This window comes from Myripristis murdjan, chromosome 23, assembly GCF_902150065.1.
Source record: "Myripristis murdjan chromosome 23, fMyrMur1.1, whole genome shotgun sequence".
NCBI lineage: Eukaryota > Metazoa > Chordata > Actinopteri > Holocentriformes > Holocentridae > Myripristis > Myripristis murdjan.
The window spans coordinates 12233081-12254628 of NC_044002.1; the positions used below are offsets into that span (position 1 = coordinate 12233081).

The following is a 21548-nucleotide window of genomic DNA, read 5'->3' on the forward strand; positions in this document are numbered from 1 at the left end:
TATGAAGTTATTTTTGGGGTTTAATTATTACATGCTGACTCGTTTGCTGTACCCACAATGCTGGAATCACCTAAATTTTGGCTATCATACAAATCAGGGCTAAATATTATCAGACTGCAAGATAAGTGTGTTAAGTCAAAGTTTGAAACTGCTGCTAATGCAAAGCTGGACCGGCCCAATTGCAATTTCTTGTAATCTTCATTAACCGAGGACCGCAGCCATCAACAAGCGGAACCTTTGTATGTGAATCGTTCAGACTTACCGGGCCAGTAAACACGTAACACAAGCCTGGTTTCCGGTGCTTGTTTGGCTGGCGGTTTGAAATGAATCGCTGGTCGCGCAAAGTGCAGTTTTTATGTTTAAATGGCAGAAAAGTAGATGTTGAAACACGCTGGTGCAAGACGAGTCCTCTCCAGTAAACTGCGCGCTCTACTTTAATTTCTACCCTCTGTACTATGTTCAAAAAGATGGCTGAATTTGGTCCAGATTCAGGGGGGCGAGTCAAGGTACGACTTTTAGTCATTTTCACGCATTTACCTGCCTTCTGCTAACATAAATGAAACAAAATTCAACTTCTGGGGTTGTTTCTTATTGCTATTATTATTATCACCAGCCAAACAGTTGAATTTCACTCATTTCATTCACCAGACAAGGAAAATATAAGCTGTGTACCTCGGCTGCCTGTGCTCTCTAAAGAAAAATACTCGCTTTTCTGTGGTTTCCTAATTCCATTAAAGCGTTAAATACAGTGTCTGCAATCCATGTTTAGCGTTTGTAAGTCTTCACCTTATCTTTGTTTCTTGTGCAGGGTGTCACCATTGTGAAGCCCATAGTGTTTGGGAACGTTGCCCGCTACTTTGGGAAGAAGAGGGAGGAGGATGGACACACGCATCAGTGGTCCGTCTACGTCAAACCTTACAGAAACGAGGTAGGACTTCTGTCAAGTGTTTTGGTGAGAGAGAGAGAGAGAGAGAGAGAGTAAGTGCCGTTGTTGCATGGCTCTGTGTGTAATGATGTCACGTTGTTTGTCCAGGATATGTCTGCCTATGTCAAGAAGATCCAGTTCAAGCTGCACGAGAGCTATGGGAACCCCCTGCGAGGTGAGCCTGTGTTGTCTCTGTTTATCTCTTCTAACAGGGATGAGTACGGCCATGGCCATTTGTGGCGAAGTTTTACTCTCATTGATCATACAGACAGATCTGACTTTTGTTGTTGTTGTTGTTGTTGTTTTGTTGTTTTTTTTGGTTGCCCTGCAGTGGTGACTAAACCCCCCTACGAGATCACAGAGACGGGCTGGGGAGAGTTTGAGATCATCATCAAGATCTTCTTCATTGACCCCAACGAGAGACCTGTGAGAGCTGCCATTGTTAAACACACACACACACACACACACACACCTCTGTATGTGCACTTACATGTATGTTTGTCTCTACGTGTGTGTGTGTGTGTGTGTGTGTGTGTGTGTGTGTGTGTGTGTGTGTTAGGTGACACTGTACCACCTGCTGAAGCTCTTCCAGTCGGACTCGAGTGCCATGCCTAAGAAGACAGTGGTGTCTGAATTCTATGATGAAATGGTATGACAGTCCATACTCTGTTGCTATGACAACGTTACACCCGTAGTTGAAACGCTACAGCCTGTTAGTTATGACACAGCAGTAATGTCCTCCTGCTTCCTTGCTGGAGGTGGTAGGCCTGTTTGTCACTACATTCCAGTCATGTTTACCTTATTTGTCACTGATTGGTACATCATATTTAGGTACTAGACAGTAAAAGTGACAGTATTACACTTTGCTCCGGTGGTAGTGTTTGAAACTGTTAGCTCTGGCCTCATGTTCAGGTCTATTTTTAGAGCACTTAAGGAAATCATCCAGCCTAAAACACTGTTGTATTTTTGTTATTCTACAACTAACCTGCCAAAATGCCATACCTAGACATCACTGGATAGTGGTTTTGATGTCAGCCTCCAAAACTAGTTACAAGCTGCTTGGTAGTCTTCCCTGTTTGTTAGTGTTTTAGGGTGGAATTTTCCTTTAGCAAACGTAATTGTCACAGAGTGCTTTGCAGAAAACATCCAAAACTTATGAGAGACCAAAACAAGAATAATGAAAAGGAAAAGTAAGTGAAAAACTGCTATTATCAGCTATTTCTGGCACAGTTTATGCATTCATTTACTCATGTCAGTCACGTGCCATGCTGTTCCCTCAGATAATACTAGTGATGTGATAATTGGCCTGTTGTTTCCAAAGTGGCACTTTCCTTAGAGTTTTTGCACATTCACATGTTTGGTTTGACCCATGAAGCCTCATTTGTCAGTGACCTGCCCACAAGGCTCTGCTCCCTTGCTTAGTTACCTTGAGGCAGAAGTGTGTGTCCAGTATCAAGGCAGGAGGTTTGGCTGTGAATGCGGAACTACAGCTGACTACTGTGCTTTCTTTCTTTCTTTTTTTTTTTTACTCTCAGATCTTCCAGGACCCTACAGCTATGATGCAGCAGCTGCTGACCACATCAAGACAACTCACGCTGGGGGCTTACAAGCACGAGACAGAATGTACGTACACACACACAGGCAACATGGAAACCCTAGACAGACAGTGTGCACACACTAGTTTTAACACAATATCAGAATTTTACCTTTGATGCCAGTGATCATTTTCATATCTCATAGAAAAGGAAAAAAACCTGAAGGAATGTCATGAAGCCTTCATTGTACTGTACGGAAAGCAGCATGCGTTAACTTAATTTCTTTCATTCTTGTGTGTGTTTGTTTTTATGAATGTTCGTGTGTGTGTGTGTGTGTGTGTGTGTGTGTGTGTGTGTGTAGTCGGGGAGCTGGAGCAGAGGACGAGGGAGAAGCTAGAAGCAGCAAAGAAGAGAACCAGCCAGGAGATCACAGAGCTGAAGGACAAACTGAAGGCCAGCAGAGAAAACATCAACCACCTGAAGACAGAGATCAGGAAACTGGAGGAGGACGGAGACCACAAGGAGCACTGACACACACACACACACACACACACACACACACACACACACACACACACACTCACTCACACATGGCCATCCAGACATTTTGTTTTGTTTTGTTTTGGACTCATATCCAACTTTCATCTTTACTGAAGACTTTCCATCATGTTTTGTGTTGTCCTGACCACACAGGAGCTCAGAGATGACAATAAAAATGGATGTTACAAAAATGTACTCTGTAAACAAAAATCAAAATCAACATGTGTGAGCTGGGGAGTGTTTATTTTTTATTTCATTTTATTATTATTATTATTTTTTTTTTATTATGGACAAGGTAGACAAAACTGTTACAGTTACCTATTTCCAACCCTTGAGAGGGGGCATTACATTTGTGAAAACAGTAACAGTAACAGTATTTTTTAAGTGATCCTGTTGTCTTTTTTATATATATAAAGTTAATCTGATTTAAACCCCGTTGCATTCTTGTGTGTTGATGAGGTCGGGTTTGACTGGGAGTTGATTCCCAGGTGGCTTCAGTGTAAGATTGTCTCTAATCCCAAATAACTTGGATTTGAAACTGGTGCCGTACTCAAAGTTGCCTATGTGAAAATATGAAAGACCAAATAGTGAACAGTTTTGTTTGATAAACTTCAGGCTTGTTACCTAAAGTGCATTTTGTTTCATAAGTTAACACAAATATAACTCTCAAAATTAATCTGTGTTTCGGGAAAACTGCAATATTAGTTACAAATGCTTACGTGTGATGTGTCCATTCATGGTGCAGTACGGGTGCACCGCCCCCCAAATCAGGGTCGTTTCATGTGCTGCCTTCATGGTCTCCTCTTGTGCTCATACTTTACGCATTTATTAATTTAAATACGACCTGTTGCACATGGAGCCTCAGTGTTTGGTCGATAAAAGGAACTAAATTCATTCATTGTGTAGCAGAATAATAATTGTTTGCCTAAATTGGTTAATTCATTATATAAAGTGACAGATACCTTATTTGTGTCATAGCGCGAGGAAAAGAGGAAAACGCACAAATAATTGATTTTTTTATTTGACTGATTATCAAAATTTATATAATAGGCTAATCACCTATATATTAAGTTGCTCATTTACCCAGTGCGATTCATTCACTACTTCATAGTTAATAAATCAAGCTGATAACTTTGAGATTTCCGACAGTCAGTAAAGGCAGCATTAGAGCAGCTCAGATCAGGAAGTTAAAGTTTCTCTCTGCCGTCCGGACACTGAACAACTCTCCATGGAGTGCAATCAAAACTGAGTTACACGCCGGCTCTTGTCCTTTAGCGTCCCTGTATTAGCGGTCCTCAGTAAATATGGTCAAACACAAGCAGCCAGAATGGAGTCGGTGTTGTTGAGGCCTGTGCTGATGTTGTTTTCGTGTTGCAAGCCTAATAAATATGCTGCACGACTCAATGTACCGTTAGTGGGTCTCTCCGCCTTTAAGTATCTCCAGTGCTCCTCACTGAGGAGCAGCTCGAGGTAAGTCACGACTTTTAGAGGGTTAATAGCCTATAAAAATGTCAAAAGTATAAGTCCCTATAGGAGCACTGATCCCACAGGAGGATACAAAATACCATAAGTACATAGATAAGGTCACTTACACTACTGAGCACCACAGACTAAGTTCCCAGAGGAATATCATAGTGTGTGTGTGTGTGTGTGTGTGTGTGTGTGTGTGTGTGTGTGTGTGTGTGTGTGTGTGTGTGTGTGTGTGTGTGTGGCGGTTCCTGGTTTTTGACACACACGTGGATTCCCATTCTTCAGGTTTTGACCCGTTACTCTACACCTCTTGTTTGTTTTGTCTGTCAGACTTTTCAAAATGAAAAGTAGCCTCGGGGGAAGAAGAGAGGTAGCGGCTGTCGGATTTTATTTGTTTTCTCTCTGTCACACGGTAAATATCCGAGGCAGGGGAGTCAAACACTACAAAATATATAACACACGTAAAATAAATTATGGCGAATTGAGAGGCGAGAGCATAAGAGCATAGGCATATTTTGAGTCAATTATGCAATGACTAGTTGAACAAATAAAAACACATTTTCGTTCACCGTAGAAGTGGATAATGCTGATGATTATTATTTTATTGTTAATGGTATAATACTAATAATAACAATACTACTACTACTACTACTACTACTAATAATAATAATAATAATAATAATAATAATAATAATAATAACAATAACAATAATAATATAAGAATAACATGTAGCATTATTTTTTTAACGTTAGTCTTTTCTTTTTAATTTTTAATTTTTTTTTTGTTTTGTTTTGTTTTTTTTATCTGAGTGTTGTCGTCGCTAAGTTGCTGGGCTGGTCACGTGACCCGAGGCTTTAGCGCCGACGTCAGGACGACAAGCAGAGCTGGTACCGACTGCGGGTCCTGCTCACCGCCCCGCCGCCGAGCAGGTACACAGGCCCGGAGACAGCGATGTGTCCCCGCTGACAGCCAGCCAGCCAGCCAGCCTGCTGTCCTCACCGCACCGTCCGAGCTTCCAGCTAGCTTTACCGAAGGCGATACCAAAAAAATAAACAAAACAAAAAACAAAACTCGTGTGGAAATGGTCGCGGATTAATGTCAACGGCTGCGGCTCGCGGTAACGCAGGGATACAGCCTGTGTTTGTATCTAACTACATTTACATACAACCAACATGCCTCTTCATTGACTGGACACACAGCAGCCCGTCTTCTTTTGCGTCCAAGTTTTCAAGTAAGTTGATGCAGACTAAACCCATTTAGCTGCTGTGATACTGACCTGCTTTAAAACGACGTGCCCAGCGACTTATCAATACAGCGTTATTATAATGTTGCTGTAGTTAGCTTAAAGTGTGCCTGCGGTGCTCAGTGTGCTCATGTACTCACCGTATACTTTGTGTTAGCGTTTCTTTTATCTTAGCGCCACTATCCCTGAAATATTTCTGCAGACTTAGAATGTGTCTGTGGTGCTCCATAGTGAGTTTATAGTGACATTGATTCACTTATTGGTATATTTATTGTTGTATTTTATGCTGTTATAGCAACGTTACTTGTGTGGTACACTTGGAAATGTATTGCTGGAGCCTGTGCTTGAAAATTATTTTTGTTGCTTCTGTGATTTTCTTCTCTTTCTCTCTCTCTCTCTGTGTGTGTGTGTGTGTGTGTGTGTGTGTGTTATTTTCCAGACATTCAAGTAAACAGGAAATAGCTGAAGATGCCTTAAGTTGTCCAGCCTATGATACTTAAAATATGTTCGACTGTCAGTATCCTTAGGACTTGATAATTCATGTTTAGACTTGTTATTGTGTGTGTGTGTGTGTGTGTGTGTGTGTGTGTGTGTGTGTGTGTGTCTGTTTTCATAACAGCCATTTTATCTTGTATTTGATCTCATGCTTTTTTTTTATCCATATTGTTTAGCTCTGACAAGCCTGTCAACACTATAGATCAGACTGACTTGACCACAGCAAGCGAGAGAGAGAGGGACTTCACGCTGTATTTGTTGCTCATATGACCACACCACCACTCTTGCTACGTAGATCTTTGTTTTGGTCCCGGTCCACAAAGCTCCATTGTTATTTCAGCGTCTGAGTTTAGTGTGGAATTAAAGTCTATTCATGAGGCCAAGTGCATCATCAGCGCGCCATAGCTTCAATGTATGGAGTTCCCTAGGAAAACAAATGCACTGTGTTTACTTCACTGCATTTACTGTGCTGAGGCGTCAGTGAGATTGATTGGCCCATTGTATCTGCATAATCTGTCTTAGTATTTGTGTTTGCACTGTAGAGGACACACCTATTAGCCTCTTATTAACATCACACTGGATGGAGGATTCACTTTAAACCCATTTCCTCAGTCAGTATGGACTAGAAATATCCCCAAGTGCATTGAACCTTCATTCTGGAGTCTCTAATGTAAGATAGTAGTTAGGGTGTGTGCTGCACTATGATTACTGACAGTAATGGCAGAATAAGAAAGGGCAGTTATTATGCCTGCTGGCTCAGGAGTGTGTAGGTGCCAACATCAATTTTGTGCTCAGTGACTCCTTAGACGTTAATTTTCTTACCGTCAAAACAAAAATGTGAGATTCACCCTTCAATCCTGTAGCTTTCCCTCCAGAAGGCATTTGAATAATTCACTATAGTTATACTTGAAATACAGGAGCCATACTGAAGAAAAATACTTTCCCACCGTCTCTGTACTGCAGAGCTCTTTCTACCTCTGATGTGGTAACGTGTTTGTTTTGCAGCTGTGTTAATAAGTTAGATCTGAACAAAAGCACTATTAATATTAGTCACTGCCATATTTGAAGTAGATCATGTCTAAGCAGGAAGCAGCCAGAGCAGTTTCGGCTGTCGCCCTGGCATCGTTGTGATGGAACGATCAGGGTAATCATGACCTTTACCTTGCTCGATTTTTTTTCCATCTCCATACTTCACATACATCACAGTAGCTTGAAACTCTTTTGCCAAGAAACATCAAACCTCAGCAACATGTAAGCATCGTTGTAGGTTACCTTTGTTAGACAGAACTGTGTTTTTCATTTCTTTATATTTGCAAAATCTCAAGATTGCCCCACAGGACAGTAAATGTCTCAGCATATTAGGTACTTCCCCATGATTCTTACACAAGAGTAACAACAGTGTTACTTGTGTATTTGTAACTCATGAATGATCTCTTTATCTCTCTTTCCACGAAACTGTAAAATGAGATGAAAGAGTTGTTTCTTTGGGGAAAATTGGTTGACATGATGTTATTCTGCAGTCACAGTCAGCTGTGGCGAGCTCGACTTTGCAGCCAACACCCTGGGTGCACGGCGTGGAAGCACATGAAGTTTCATATCTGAATACTTGCTTTCATTTGAATAGAGCGGTGCCAATCACTCTTTTATGTGCATGTGTGTGTGTGTGTGAGTCTGATTATCTCTGGGTGTGTCTGATGTTCTGTAGTCTATCTCACTAGTATGCAAACTATGGCAGTGAAACAGTCTGACGTGTAATGTAAAATATCTTACTGCCACTGTGATACTCTAAATGTCAGAGACAGGACAGGGCATTTGACCAGAATGTTGCCGGCTTGAATGCATAACGCTGTCCCTTCCTTTAGCAACCTCTGTGCCCTTGAGCAAGGCACTTAACCCCCAGCTGCTGTGTGCGCAGTACTGGCAAGCTCCTGTGTGAATGTGTATGTCTGTGTAAATATGAATCAGGGTGTAGATGAAAAAAAGCATGGATGTTTGACTGACTTCTCTTTGTGTGTGTGTGTGTGTGTGTGTGTGTGTGTGTGTCTGTAGGTGTGGTAGTGAGCCCATGGAGAGGCCAGCCGTCTCAGACAGAGCAGATCTGGAGGAGAGCAAAGGCCTGGTGGAGGTAATGTAGTCTACTCATTAAATTGCAGGTCCTTCATTTTCTGTAATTCGTTTTTCTGTAATAACATATGTCTGATTATGAGTTATTTGACAGTAAACTACTCTACACAGTGAAACGTGACACGTAACCTGCATATTTCTAAAGTAATTTTAGAGACACCTTGGGTGGAGATGTGTGTTGCTGCTGTTTAATATCTCATTTTACCCCAAGGAGGGATAAGTGATTTCTGTTCTTACTGGTGAGCAAAAGAAAAAATTATTTTCAGGCAAGGGATGGTTGCATAGCTGATGATATAACACTGAGAATGTCTCCAGCTGCAGCTCTGATGTTTATTTAACATGTCACTAAGAGATATATTCACTGTTATCAACTCATACTGAGGTATCAAACAGACTAGCTCATATTTGTCCAAAGCGGGCTTAATGATTGCCTGTTGGCATAAGCAGAAGTTGCTAGGTGAAATGTTGTAAGATTTTGTCTAATTAGAGTCAGTGCTATTGTGCAAAAAGAGAGCTTTGAATACCCCTTGAACAGGGGTATTCAATTAAAATGTTTACCCAGCTCTTTAGGGAACACATTTTCACCTAATGGATTGTGTAATGAAATATTTTGCCTCTATGCATTTTTCCTTCCTCTATGCACTTTGTGCACTCTAAGCATTCCCTCTTTGCACTGCCTTGTAGCACCTATGACCTTTATATCAAAACCAGTCGATATTCTCTCCTGAATAGATCTTTGCTTGTGGCGTATAAAAATCTCATGTGTGTTGCTTTGGATAAAAGCATCTGCTAAATGTAAATTGTAATTGTGAATTTTAAGAGGTCAGGTTACTCCAAGGTTACTCCAAGTTCAAAAAGTTCAAAAATAAGTACGCTTACTCACAAATAAAAGTATCAAAATGAGTTTCCCTTAAAAATAGAAACAAAACTAAAGCAGCACTCACTTCAGTCCACATCTGAACAAGACTGAGTCTTTATCCTGAGCATTTATCAGTCGATCTACCAGTAACATAAAGGGCCGGTTACACAACTGAGGTTACACTAGGCATTGCAAAACATTACAGTTTTACTGGATGAAAAACAATGATTATTTTGAACAAATACAAATATATCTTTAACGGTTTCCCTTTTTCTTTTTCTCCTCTCTAACTGAATACACGTGCTTCCTGCTGTACAATTACTTTGATTGTACAGATAAATAATGCACAGGATTGTTCAAGACACTGAGATATAGTAGCCACAACAAATCACAACACTATAAAAAAGATTGTGAACTATTTTGCGGTGCAGGCAAAACCATTACTGGTCTTGTGGTTATGGAAAAAATGCCTTTGATTGAAAATGTACATGGTACTTGTTGAGTGAGTTTGAAACCTGTGGAATTCTGCCATGACATTTCAAAAGAACATAGGTGTTGATGAGAAAATAAACTCTTGCTTCCCTTTTCATTTCATTTCCTCATACCATCTGCAGGTATGTGTTCAAGCACAAGTTCACTAGAGTTTATCAGAATTCTTAGTTGCTGTTTACAGTCTCAAAAGGCTTTACAGGCTCACAGTTTATAGAAACCAAAATGATACCACCTGACTTGAAGGCTTTGTAGGCAAAGAAAAAAAAACAGAACCCCAAAAGAGTAAAAATGGAGGAAATTTTTGGAAGGATCATAGAGAGAGGGAGACTCCCTCTAGGCCGACCAGGATCAAATCAAGTCAATTAAATGAAATAAAGTCAAAGCTAATCTAATCAACAAAGAGATTATGGCAGATATAACAGCAAAAAAAGGACACACAGCAGACAAGCAGACAAAGCATGAAGCAGGGGGCCTCTGGCAGTGCAGGCAGACGACACAACAGCAGCACCCAAATAATGATAAGCCACCAAGACGCAGTGACAGCCAAGATGGGAGAGGATGGGACCCACCTGGGAGGGGGTGGATACATCGCTTATACAAGACACTCACTTTACAGATGATGCTCAAACATGCAGGAGAAAGGGGAAAGCACAGCATCAAAGAAGGAACAGAGCATCATATAACACAATAGGAATATAGGCAGGCAGTTTTGAATGTGTTTTGTATCTGACAACAAACAACAACAACAGTCCGTATTCAGTTTATTCAGTAGCATTCAGTGTATGTGACAACCATTGCAGGATTATTCTGTCCTAAGCCCACATAGGCCAGTGAATTCCCGATTAACATTGACTATCTTACCAACCAGTTTCAATTTTAGAGTAGGACATGAGCTCCTAATGATGGGTAGCTGTGTGCTTAAGTGGCTGCTAGAACAGACTAAATTGCCAACAACAACAAGCATTTACCAGAATGTGGCAGGTGTTGATTACCCACCCTGTTTAAATCACACAGCAGAGAGTAAACTGACCTCGCCACTATCTCTTCTTTTCTGTCTGTGTGTGTTTGTGTGTGTCTGTGCCTGTCACCTTGTAGGTGGATGGCAGAGTGCTGAGAGGGGCAGAAGGTGGGGAGGCGGACCCTCAGACTCCAAGGAAGAGCAGCTCCTCCCGCAAGAGCTTCCGCCTGGACTACCGGCTGGAGGTACAGTAGCAGAAACTCCACGTCGCACCCTCCAACACCTCCCCAGAAACCTCCTGTTCTACCTGAAACTCTGACACAACTCCTCTTCTCCTCCACCTCAGTTCTCTTTTGACCTGCTCATCTCCATAAAATCCCTTCCTCTACCGCCCTGAAACATCCTCTCCTCTTTCCTCTGCCTCTTTCTCTCCCACTGTCTCTCCCACTCTCCCACACCAGTACCCACTGTCTCCCTTGTTCTCTTTAAACTTCCTGCTCTCCTCAAGCAACTCCCCCTCTCCACCAACCTCCCAATTCCTCTTTCTCACCTCCTCCAAACCTCCTGGTGGCTGATGGATCAGTGCAGCCCTAAATAGATAGCTATATTTCCTTTTGAGGTGTAAGCTAAATGACAAATTTATCAAGCATGTAATTCACTTTCACTGAAACTGAGCTGTTAAAGTGAGCTAAAATGTTGTTCTAATTGCAAATGTTAATTGTAGGAGGACGTGACGAAGTCGTGTCGGGACAATCATGGCCGCTGGACCAACCCCTGGCCCACATGGAGGTTCCCTTCCTACTCGACCCTGCTCAGGTTCCTGCTGTTGGACAAAAATCACAGCAACGTGCCAACTAGTAAAGAGGTAGGTAACTCTGAAGGTGGAAGGTACCTACAGTGGGAAAGTGGGAAATTAGTAAAAAGGTAGATACCTGGTAAAGAGGTAAGTAACTGTGAAAGCAGAAGCTTTGAATGTACTTAAAGCCCTCTCTTAGTTTTGTGAGGTCCCAATTAAATCCAGGTCCCAAAAGGGGACCAGACAGTTTCAGACAGTTGATTACATTTTTTTTTCCGTAATGCATATAGTTCATTAAAGTTTTTGTGTGTTCTTGGTCAGAGTTTAAAGAGTTTCTTATCACATTGGTACCTGACTCACTGGTGACATTTACTGTATTTCGTTTAGCTCTATTGTGATTGTGCCACCAGAACACAGCGCTGTCAGACTTAATGAATGGTTAGTGGCTAAGCACTGTGTTACTTTCCTAACAGACAAAAGGAAAAAGCTGCATAGTAGTTCTGTGTGTCACTAGATATGGGTATTTGTAGGATTTCATCAATACTACTACTCTAAATGATATAGCTTATTGGTTTGGTACTTTATCAATACTCTAATAAGTTATTTTAATTTTTGTTGCACAAAAAAGAAAACATTTTTCTTGGAATCAGGATGGAAAAGGAAAACTTTTTTTTAAATTATTATTTATAATGCAATATCCATATAACCTGAGTAAAGATTTTTCTCAGCATAGGGGGATGACAGAGAGATAGAGAGAAAGAAAGAGACAGAGAGAGAGAAAGTACTTCTTGAGACACTTGAATAACAAAACTTTAGTCTAACATGACAAAAATCAAAATCCATCTTTCAGGCCATAGAGTAGCTTTAATGGACAGACTTCAGTCAAAGATGGCTGCTTGGCTAATTTGACACACTCCAAGCAATAGACATAGCAGGCAAACAACACTGGGTAATCAGGTAATCAGTAACCATATATTTTGAACATAACCTTCCCAACCGTAGATGTAGTGGACAGTGAAGCCAACCTAAGTCCATGCACTTAGCCACTTTTTAAGGTGCTACACAGCATTTTCCCCAGTGTTAATATATTTTGTTTTTCAGGGACAGTTATTTGGAGTTGGCAAGTGTTGATTGGTTAGTTATTGAGTGGTCCATTCATAGAGATGACATTACTCTGGATGGCTTTTCAAAACCAAGTGATGAATTTCCACTTCACTGGCACCACATTGATTTTTACACCCTCAGAATTAACACTTGGTGGTTTTGCTGTGTATTGATCTTGTATTAGAATGTGGTATAAACTAATGTCAGATTTTATTTAAATTGGTTTCTAGGCCTCAAAAGAACACCACCAGGGTTTATTGTCCTGCCTTCTTTCTTTACCTCCATATCCCTGTTCCCACCCCTGCGAGCAGCAACCTGGCCCCTATCAGCACTCACAGCCCCGACGGTATTTATAGCTTTCAGTGTAAACCTAGCTGAGCTCAGTAAGGGCTTAACAGGCTGCAAATGCTGCCTTCACACAGCAACAGAAAATCTGATTTTTAACCCCTCGGTGTCACAGATCAGGTTTTCTGCACAGCGCACCTCTAAGAATAGACATAGAAAAGAAGGATTAGTGAGGTCATACAAATTGACCATAGTAGTGACACTTTGATGTTAAGAAATATGCTAAGTGTTTGGGAGCAGCACTTTTGTGTCTTCCGTATTTAGGTAACTGTGGTGAAAAGATAAGTGATTTTACCAGTCAAGCCCCTCCAAAAGCTGCCCAACTATCTAAATACTTTACTTATCCAAATGGAAGTTTTGGGACAGGAAAAACAGGGCAAAGAAATTACACACAAAACAATCACCTTTTTAATAGGTAAGATCCTTGAGGTTCACTTTTAAAAAGGTCTGACCAAACAAGGTCATAAAGCTGAAACATCCTACTTCTCTTAAGAAATAGATGTTTCTCTCTTTTCTTTGTCATCATCCTTCTTGTTCTACTATCTCCTTCCCTCTTTCCTCCCTCCACCCTCTCTTGCTGTCACTCATATACTCCATCTTTGTGTCTCTCTTTCTCCCTCTCACCTGCTCCTTTTCCCTCTTTCACCTTCTCCTCCTCTCTGTTTGTTTCTCTCATTCTCCCTGCCTCTCTTTGCCTTATCCCTCTCTTTCCATTTCGCTCTCCCCCTGCAGGTCCTCGACAATGAGCTCCCAGTCATGGTGCCGTACTTCATCCAGAACCCACATATTGATGGCGAGATCCGCTCCACTTCCCCCTCCGACGCTGCTCCGGGTCTCAGAGTCACCTGGTTGGGTCACGCCACCGTTCTGGTCGAAATGGACGGGCTGAATATTCTGACGGACCCCATTTTCAGCCAGCGTGCCTCACCGGTCCAGTTCGTGGGGCCCAGAAGGTACCGAGGGCCCCCCTGCACTGTGGAACAGGTTTAGTACTTTTTGACACCATGTTTTACCAGGTTTTGTTCTGACAACACATTAAGACTTTCTTCATTTTTGGCTGTATCTGAAATGTTCCGATGTGAAAAGCAAACACAAAGGTTAAAACAAGCCCCAAGAATTATTTCCAGCATAACATTTAACCCCAATGAAAGTTTCATGTTCTCCTTCCTATCTTCATTCTCCCCTCCCGCCCTTCCTTCCTCCTGCCCTTCCCCCCTCCCCTCCCAACAGCTGCCCAGGATTGATGCTGTTGTGATCAGTCATTCTCATTATGATCATCTGGATGCTGGATCTGTTGCTAGTCTCAACGCACGCTTTGGAGGGGAGCTACGCTGGTATGTATGGCTGAATGGATGAATGAATGAATGGATTAGCAGGTGGGTGAATGCTGGATTTGTAGCCACTGTGAAACATTTGGGAGAATCAGAACTGACACATATAGCTGACACTCATCTAGTGTGTCTTTGAGTGTGAAAATACCATTTTTGAAAATTCACATGTACATTAGTAGTAAAGACCAAAGCAAACCAACAGAATGGCAGGATCTAGAAGCTGAGGGCATTTTTGTAAGAGGGAGATAGATTTATTACACACACAGACACTCACTCACACACACACACACACACACACACACACACACACACACACACACACACACTTACACACATAGAAAGGTTTGTAACTTCAGTGTGCACATATTATCTACATGTGTTTTCTCTCTCTCTCCTCTTCCTCTCTCAGTGACTCACTCACACATATATGCTCTCCATCTCTGATTTCATCACACATCCAACTTGATATTTTGAATCTAGCATTTACACCATTTTTAAACATTTGAGACATCCTGTTTTCTTTCTCTCACCCAAACACACAGGAGTGTTGCAGCGATTGGAGGCAACTGCAAGGCCACGCAGAATTCACAGGGATTCACTGAATTTGTGTTAATTACTGCGATCACGACACTGTGAAATCCTGGAGGGACTGATGTGTGTATTGCATCCGTATGCATCTGTATCTGTGTATTTATGTGTGTGTGCATCTGTTTTGTAGGTTCGTGCCCCTGGGTTTGATGGACTGGCTGGTGAAGGTGGGCTGTGAGAATGTGATGGAGCTGGACTGGTGGGAGGAGAACTGTGTCCCAGGTCATGATGACATCACATTTGTCTGCACACCCGCACAACACTGGAGCAAACGCTCCGCGCTGGATGACAACAAGGTGCTTTTTTTTTTTTTTTTTTTTTTTTAAAGATGTTTTCTGTGGTATAAAACTGGGTATGAGAGGACTGTTCATGATTTCATGATTCATAACTTCATCTCAGCAAGTTATAGAAAATAGTACAAAGAAAATAAGTAATACAAAGAAAATTATTCAAATTATTCAAGTCCTTTATTAAATTAGGTGATCTCATTGATACTTACTGAACATCTTCTTCAGGAGAGACCTGGGAGAGAAAGTTGGCAGCATGACAGAAATTAAAAGTCACATGAAACAAAACATATTAGCAAAATTACAATTAAATGTCTAAAGCTGGATAACACTATAGTTCAGAAGCAAAGTAGAATCTGGGCCAAGCCTCGCTAGGTATTTTCAAAATAAGCCTTAGACAATTATTCATTGAATCAAGATCCATCAGTCATTTTTAACTCATCAAACAGAGAACAGCAGCTTTAAAGGACATAGACAGCAGTAGTACATTTTTTTTTTTTTTTTAAACATGATGTGTTTTTTCCTCTCTCTCTTCCTCCCAGTCTTTATGGGGGAGCTGGACTGTTCTGGGTCCTGACCACCGTTTCTTCTTCGCTGGTGACACCGGCTACTGCTCCTCCTTCCAGGAGATTGGACGACGCTTTGGTCCATTTGACCTCGCAGCAATCCCTATTGGAGCATACCATCCCAGGTACATGCAGCCCCAGCTACACACACAAACACACTGACATTGTACCTTTCAGTTACATATGGCCCATAACCACTACGCTGTCAATTAGAATATGAGACCAATGAACTTTATATTAATTCGACTTATAAGCCTTGAAGTCCAACTATAGCAACTGTGTCATCAAGACAAATATGTAAAAATGTGTGTGTGTCTGTGTGTGTTTCTGTGTGTGTTTTTCTGTGTGTGTGTGTGTGTGTGTGTGTCTCAGGGATGTGATGCAAGGGCAGCATGTCGACCCAGAAGAAGCTGTTCAGATTCACCAAGATGTCCAAGCCAAACGCTCACTAGCCATTCACTGGGGAACGTTTGCCCTCGCCTATGAGGTAGACTGTGTGTGTGTGTGTGTGTGTGTGTGTGTGTGTGTGTGTGTGTGTGTGTGTGTGTGTGTGTGCACATCAGATAGCACAAAGTCAGAAAACTAAACCGTGAGGATATTTTTGCTGCTGACTGGACAGCATGAGTTTTAAGTGTCTGTATGTGAAAGTAAAGTATCATTTCTGTCTTTATATTTCTTTAAACAAGCAGCAGTGGTTACATGAATCAATAAGATATCACATTGTTATCACATTATATTAAAAAACTCCTTGGTTAGTGTTATAAACCCGAGTGGCCTGAGGAGTCACTCTGCGTTTGTTTCTGCCATCAGAGAGAGAGAAAAAGGCAGAGAGAGTGTCGCTGAGGTAAAATGTGCTCCAACACTCTATTTTGTTCTCATAATACGAGAGGAAACAAAGGTGTCATTGTCCGTTAAGCTGCATGACTATCCCTGCAGTGAACATGGTTTGATACTGCCTCTGGCTCACTGCCATGCTTGGAAAGTTTTGAAACGCGCTAACAAAAGCCTGTAGTGACACTGAAAAACCTAGGGCACTGAGCTAAATTTGATCTCCGTAATGCCTCAAGAATGAGCTCAAGTTGGTCTCTTTAAAGTCTAAGTATAGGGACAGTTGGGTGAATTGTATTGGGCTTTTATCCAGCTTTCTCTTCACCTCTTTCTTCTTCTTTCCCTCTCTCTCTCTCTCAGTACTATTTGGAACCACCGGTTCGTCTCAGAGAGGCCCTGGAGCAGAAAGGGCTGAAGCCAGACTCCTTCTTCACCTTGCACCATGGTGAGTCTTGCCTTATAAGGTCACATGAAGAGGAGGTGTTTGACTGATCAGACCGATGAGAGTCTCCACGCACACCGCTGTCCCGCAAATATTTGAGAATGTCAAGTCTTTTGTTTTTGATTAGGTGTTGTACCAGATGTTGTTGTGTACACATCGTATCTCATTCACAGTGACTCATAAGCTCTCCTCCTGACTACAAGAGGATGAAGTCATATTATTCAGTATACTGAGACTTCAGTGCTACTCATCCTATTTTCTGTTGGGTTTTGTGTGCTGAATAAGGTTGTGTCAGTTATAAAAGGTGAGAATATTTTGTTTACCACATACAGATGGATACTGTTGATTAGCATATGAAAATGCACATAAACAGCTCATCCCAACTGTAAGTAGGATATGAAAATACTGTAATATTGTTTGATTGTAAACACACTGAATGTTTGCCCTGGCGTTATGTAGTCAAGACAGGGAATATTATCTAGCGGTGCTGCACCTCCACTTGAACAAATTTGATCAGTGTACAATTTTTTCAAAATGCATTTTAATTGCTTCTGGCACAGATCTAGTCTTATGGCTCATGAGGAGATTTTTCCATGTATTCAGCCATTGTATGTGTGCCAGAAAGAGTCAAAATCAGATCTTCTGCAGCTGTGTGACCAATATGTTTTTCCACTGCATCAGTGTGCTGCACCGGACCCACACTGGCACACTCCAATGTGGTTTTCCATTGTGTTTTGTGAACAGCACTTCGTAAGACCAGTGTTGGTACAGTGCAACACTTTCTCAAATGAAAACTATAATAAGGCTCAGATACCATTGAGTAGGTGGGGCTTGTCACCTTGTCACCAGAGGAGATGCCATCTTGTCTAAAAGGCTGTCATTCATATACACAACATACACAAGTTCAAGGACTTACTGAAGCACAGCATGCCATGTACAGTAGGCTATGTCACAGGTTCTGAAAGCGTTTCCATCGGCAACAACTTGATTACAGGTGAAGTTCCTGAAACGTAATTCAGTCCCTGCTTGGAAGGTGATACTAACATCTGAGTTCCAGGAAATTTTAGGAGGAGGTAACGTTAGCGGTGCTGTTGACTTAATTGGTCCAAGTGGTGACTTGGCAACACATAAATGAAAACATGCACTATCAGAGAACTACAGCACAAAGCAGCCATTGAAAAACAAACATCCAAAACAAACGGCAAAACAATGCAAACTGCAAGTTGTACTAACGGGTGCACGTCCTGATCAGAATCTGGGGAGAATAAAGTATCTACTCATGGCAACAGCAGCCAGAGGAGGCGGCTTTTCTCCACTAGGCAAAACAAGGGAGATCCGCCCGCTGCCACTTCATGACACCATGAAGTGGTAATTTGGTAACCAGGTTGTCCTATGTAACTATGGCAACCAGAGTTCTGGAGTGCTGTCCCCATGTTACCATAGTAACCAGTGTCTTGAAGTGCTGTTCCCATGTAAGCCAGTTCTGTGTAACTATGGTGAATGCTGTTTCCATGTAACTATAATGAGTTAATAAGAGCTCAGCCCGTGGTTATTTTGCAAAGGCAAACTTTTGAGTCAGCCTTCTGCATAAAAAGATGTTGGCTTAATGTTGGGAAGCGCACAGTACTTACAAAGCCAGACTCCAGGGACTGCAGCCACTGTAATGAAATGTCATGTACACACACAGCTGGACATCCAAGCTCTTGTGGGCTAATTGTTAATAGAATTACACTTTTAGAGTAGTGGTTTTCAAGAAATGGTGCTGGCTTATGATACATCACAAAGGCATTTTGTTTTAATGGTGAATGTATTCTTCGGCCAACTCAGAATCATATAAAACACTGCCAGCGTCAGGCGGAAAACCACATTTGACACATTCATCATTACAGTACAGCTCACAGCTACTGCATGCTAACATAGAAAATGCTGTTGAAGTGCTGCAAGATATTGGAGATTGTATGTAAAAGTTGAGCCGGGTTCAACTTTAAGAATTGTGCGGTGCAAACATTATCCAATGTTCCTGCCTTAGACATTCGCTGTTGCTAAAACCACAGAACAACATAGGAATGTTTTTCTTTTTCTTTTTCTTTTTTTTTTTTTTTGCTTGTCAGTACAGAAATTAGAAGTTGAGTATCTTAGGCTTGCAGCAGACAGTGTCAGCCTAGAAGTGCAGCAGTAGAATAATTTCAGAATCCCAGATTGCACTATGAAACGGTTTAGATTTTTTTTTTTTTTCTGCATGGCCAAACAGGAACTAACTGTGGTTTACATGATTGATGATCTCTGAATTAGAAAATTACACTTAAATTTTAATTTAGCTTGATTCTTAATGCCAACAGAGCTGATGCTTTCAACTTGAGTTTCAAATAAGCTAGGATTTTAGTATTGCTGTGTTTTAGACCAGGGCCTAATGGCACTTGCAAATACATTGTATTGTTTGTTTTTTTATTTTCCTAGGTGTCAGATGGGGTTTGCCACATGGCACAATCCAGTGAGCTACAGAAAGTTAGAGCAATCACAGGAAAAGACTTAAGAAATCCTTTTGTACACTTTCCTGTGACTGACAACACACTCTAGACACTCTGAATTGTCCAGAGGCAGTGAACTACATCTGGCACTCCACGCAAGTTAAAGCAAATGCTGCAAATTATTTTTACTGAGTGATATTGATGTATTGAGTACCTACAGAGACCCCCCTCGGCACAGCTGTGGTAATATTTGCTTGTGAATTATGGATATGATATTAGGGGTAATTGCACGCTTGTGGTCCTACAAAAGAACATTAAAAGACAAAAACAATTTTCCATGCATTAAAAAGCATCACAATGTTAAAAATCAAGTATATTCATGCAGAGATGTGACTGATAGCACAGAAGGCTTAATTATATTCCTATAGGTCAGTAGTATTGGGATTTCATGTCAAAAATTAGCTAAACTGATAAAGCTTTTAATTACAGCTTTTGATTCTAGGGCTTTATTGGCCTCAGTGTTGAAACAAAAATGCCAGCAAAAGTACAGATCACACTGTCCCAAGAAATACACTGTTCTATGTAATTTCAGGGGGTGGTGTGGCACCAACACTGCCAGGATCAAGGATTTGATTCCCACTGGGGCCAAACATACTGAAATGTATGCACGCATGAAACTGTAAGGCATTTTGGACAAAAGGCCAAACACCATGCTCTATGTTTTCAACCGTATAAACGTGCACCTTATGGAGTATACACAGAATAATTTAGTCACAGTATTGGGCTGTGAGAGATTCCTCCAAACTCCTCTAGGTGGCAGCACCATCACAGCTGGCCAAGAGTCCAGTGAGACCAGCGGTCCTGGTTTTGTCAGCTTTGTAACCAGCATGACATTTTTTACTGCATGGAAAATCCTCCTGAAATGAAGAAACGGGTGATATCTATCTTAAAAAAAAAAAAAAAAAAAGAATTACATAAAATGAAAAACAAATTATGTTTTAATAAGCAGAAAACAGTTTAAAGTCCCTCGTTGGCAAAATTATGTCATATTTTAAAAGTGGTTCATCTACATTTTAGAGAGACTGGAGGACAAATTTGAGCATTTATCTTGAGTGGAATGCATTAAATGGATATATAGAGTTTGAAAATAAAACCTTTCCATGATGTCAGACAATGTTGTAAAATGTATTCTTTTTCTGTCTAAATCCAGATAATGACGGGTTAATTTGATTTGTCTCAGTAACCGTCAGGCCTGTTCTGATGAATGTACACATGCCACTTTGACACACGTCATGTACAGGATGTAAACATGTTGCAATATAAAATACAGCGATCATGTGACTTCTGGATATCATGCTTGTCTGTGTCTGTATATTATTGTACATTGAAATACCCGACCAAAACTAACCTAAATAGTTCATATTTTGCACTTAAGTCTATAGATAAGATTTGACAAACTCCTCAAAACTATTTAAAACTATGTTGTTGTCAGTATTAGCTGGCTATTCATTTTATAGCCATTGGCTACAATAACTATAATTTAGTCAGTGGAAATTTTTGTTGTCTTCTAAATTAATAATTACCATATCACCCTGAATAATTATGGAGGAGGAGAGTCCGTTTTTTGTTTATGTTTTTATCCAATGATTTGCACTTTGTGTTCACACATGTCTACTCAACATCAACAGTTACATGCATCTCAGCAAAATGAATCAAACATATTGGCTCCGTTTTTCATAATTTCATTAACTTTCTTTTCCATCCCCATACATTTTTTTATATTCACTTTTGGCGAACAGTCAGAGCAACTTACAAGAGCTGGGCAGGTAAGGGTTAATTTTTGCTCTAGGACACTTTGACAGGACACCAGCTGTAGATGCAGATGCTGTAGATATTATCTGTGGGAATCAAACGTGTGACCTTTCGGTTACATAATCATCACATTCAGCACTGAGCAATGCTGCCACCCCAGAATATAGAAATCTGAATCAAGGGTCATAAAATTACATAAATAACATGAATCTTTTCATGTTTTTTGACATTTCTGTCAGTCATAGCAGCTAATGGTGATGGTCTACCAGAAAAACAGTAATTATCATAAAAACTATAGACTGCTGACATAGAAATATAGAATGTACTTATTAGAAAAAT

At 40.9% G+C, this 21548-nt stretch overlaps 2 protein-coding genes across 3 annotated transcripts; both read left to right on the plus strand.

The window, feature by feature from the left end:
* Positions 1 to 252: 252 nt before the first annotated feature.
* On the plus strand, positions 253 to 3584 carry yeats4 (YEATS domain containing 4). The gene is made up of 7 exons (XM_030045829.1): positions 253 to 506; positions 809 to 928; positions 1034 to 1100; positions 1257 to 1351; positions 1485 to 1574; positions 2461 to 2548; positions 2822 to 3584. Exons 1-7 carry the CDS (start codon positions 456 to 458, stop codon positions 2989 to 2991), a joined length of 681 nt encoding a protein of 226 aa, XP_029901689.1. The 5' UTR covers positions 253 to 455; the 3' UTR covers positions 2992 to 3584.
* Positions 3585 to 3732: 148 nt separating this feature from the next.
* Positions 3733 to 20746, plus strand: napepld (N-acyl phosphatidylethanolamine phospholipase D). 2 transcript variants are annotated; one of them, XM_030045827.1, is made up of 10 exons: positions 3733 to 4470; positions 8259 to 8334; positions 10780 to 10887; positions 11367 to 11507; positions 13620 to 13871; positions 14118 to 14221; positions 14937 to 15102; positions 15636 to 15784; positions 16032 to 16146; positions 16848 to 20746. In XM_030045827.1, exons 1-10 carry the CDS (start codon positions 4328 to 4330, stop codon positions 16977 to 16979), a joined length of 1386 nt encoding a protein of 461 aa, XP_029901687.1. In that variant the 5' UTR covers positions 3733 to 4327; the 3' UTR covers positions 16980 to 20746. The 2 variants fall into 2 exon arrangements, with proteins under 2 accessions (XP_029901687.1, XP_029901688.1); XM_030045828.1 differs by lacking the exon at positions 3733 to 4470 and adding an exon at positions 5350 to 5702.
* Positions 20747 to 21548: the final 802 nt, after the last annotated feature.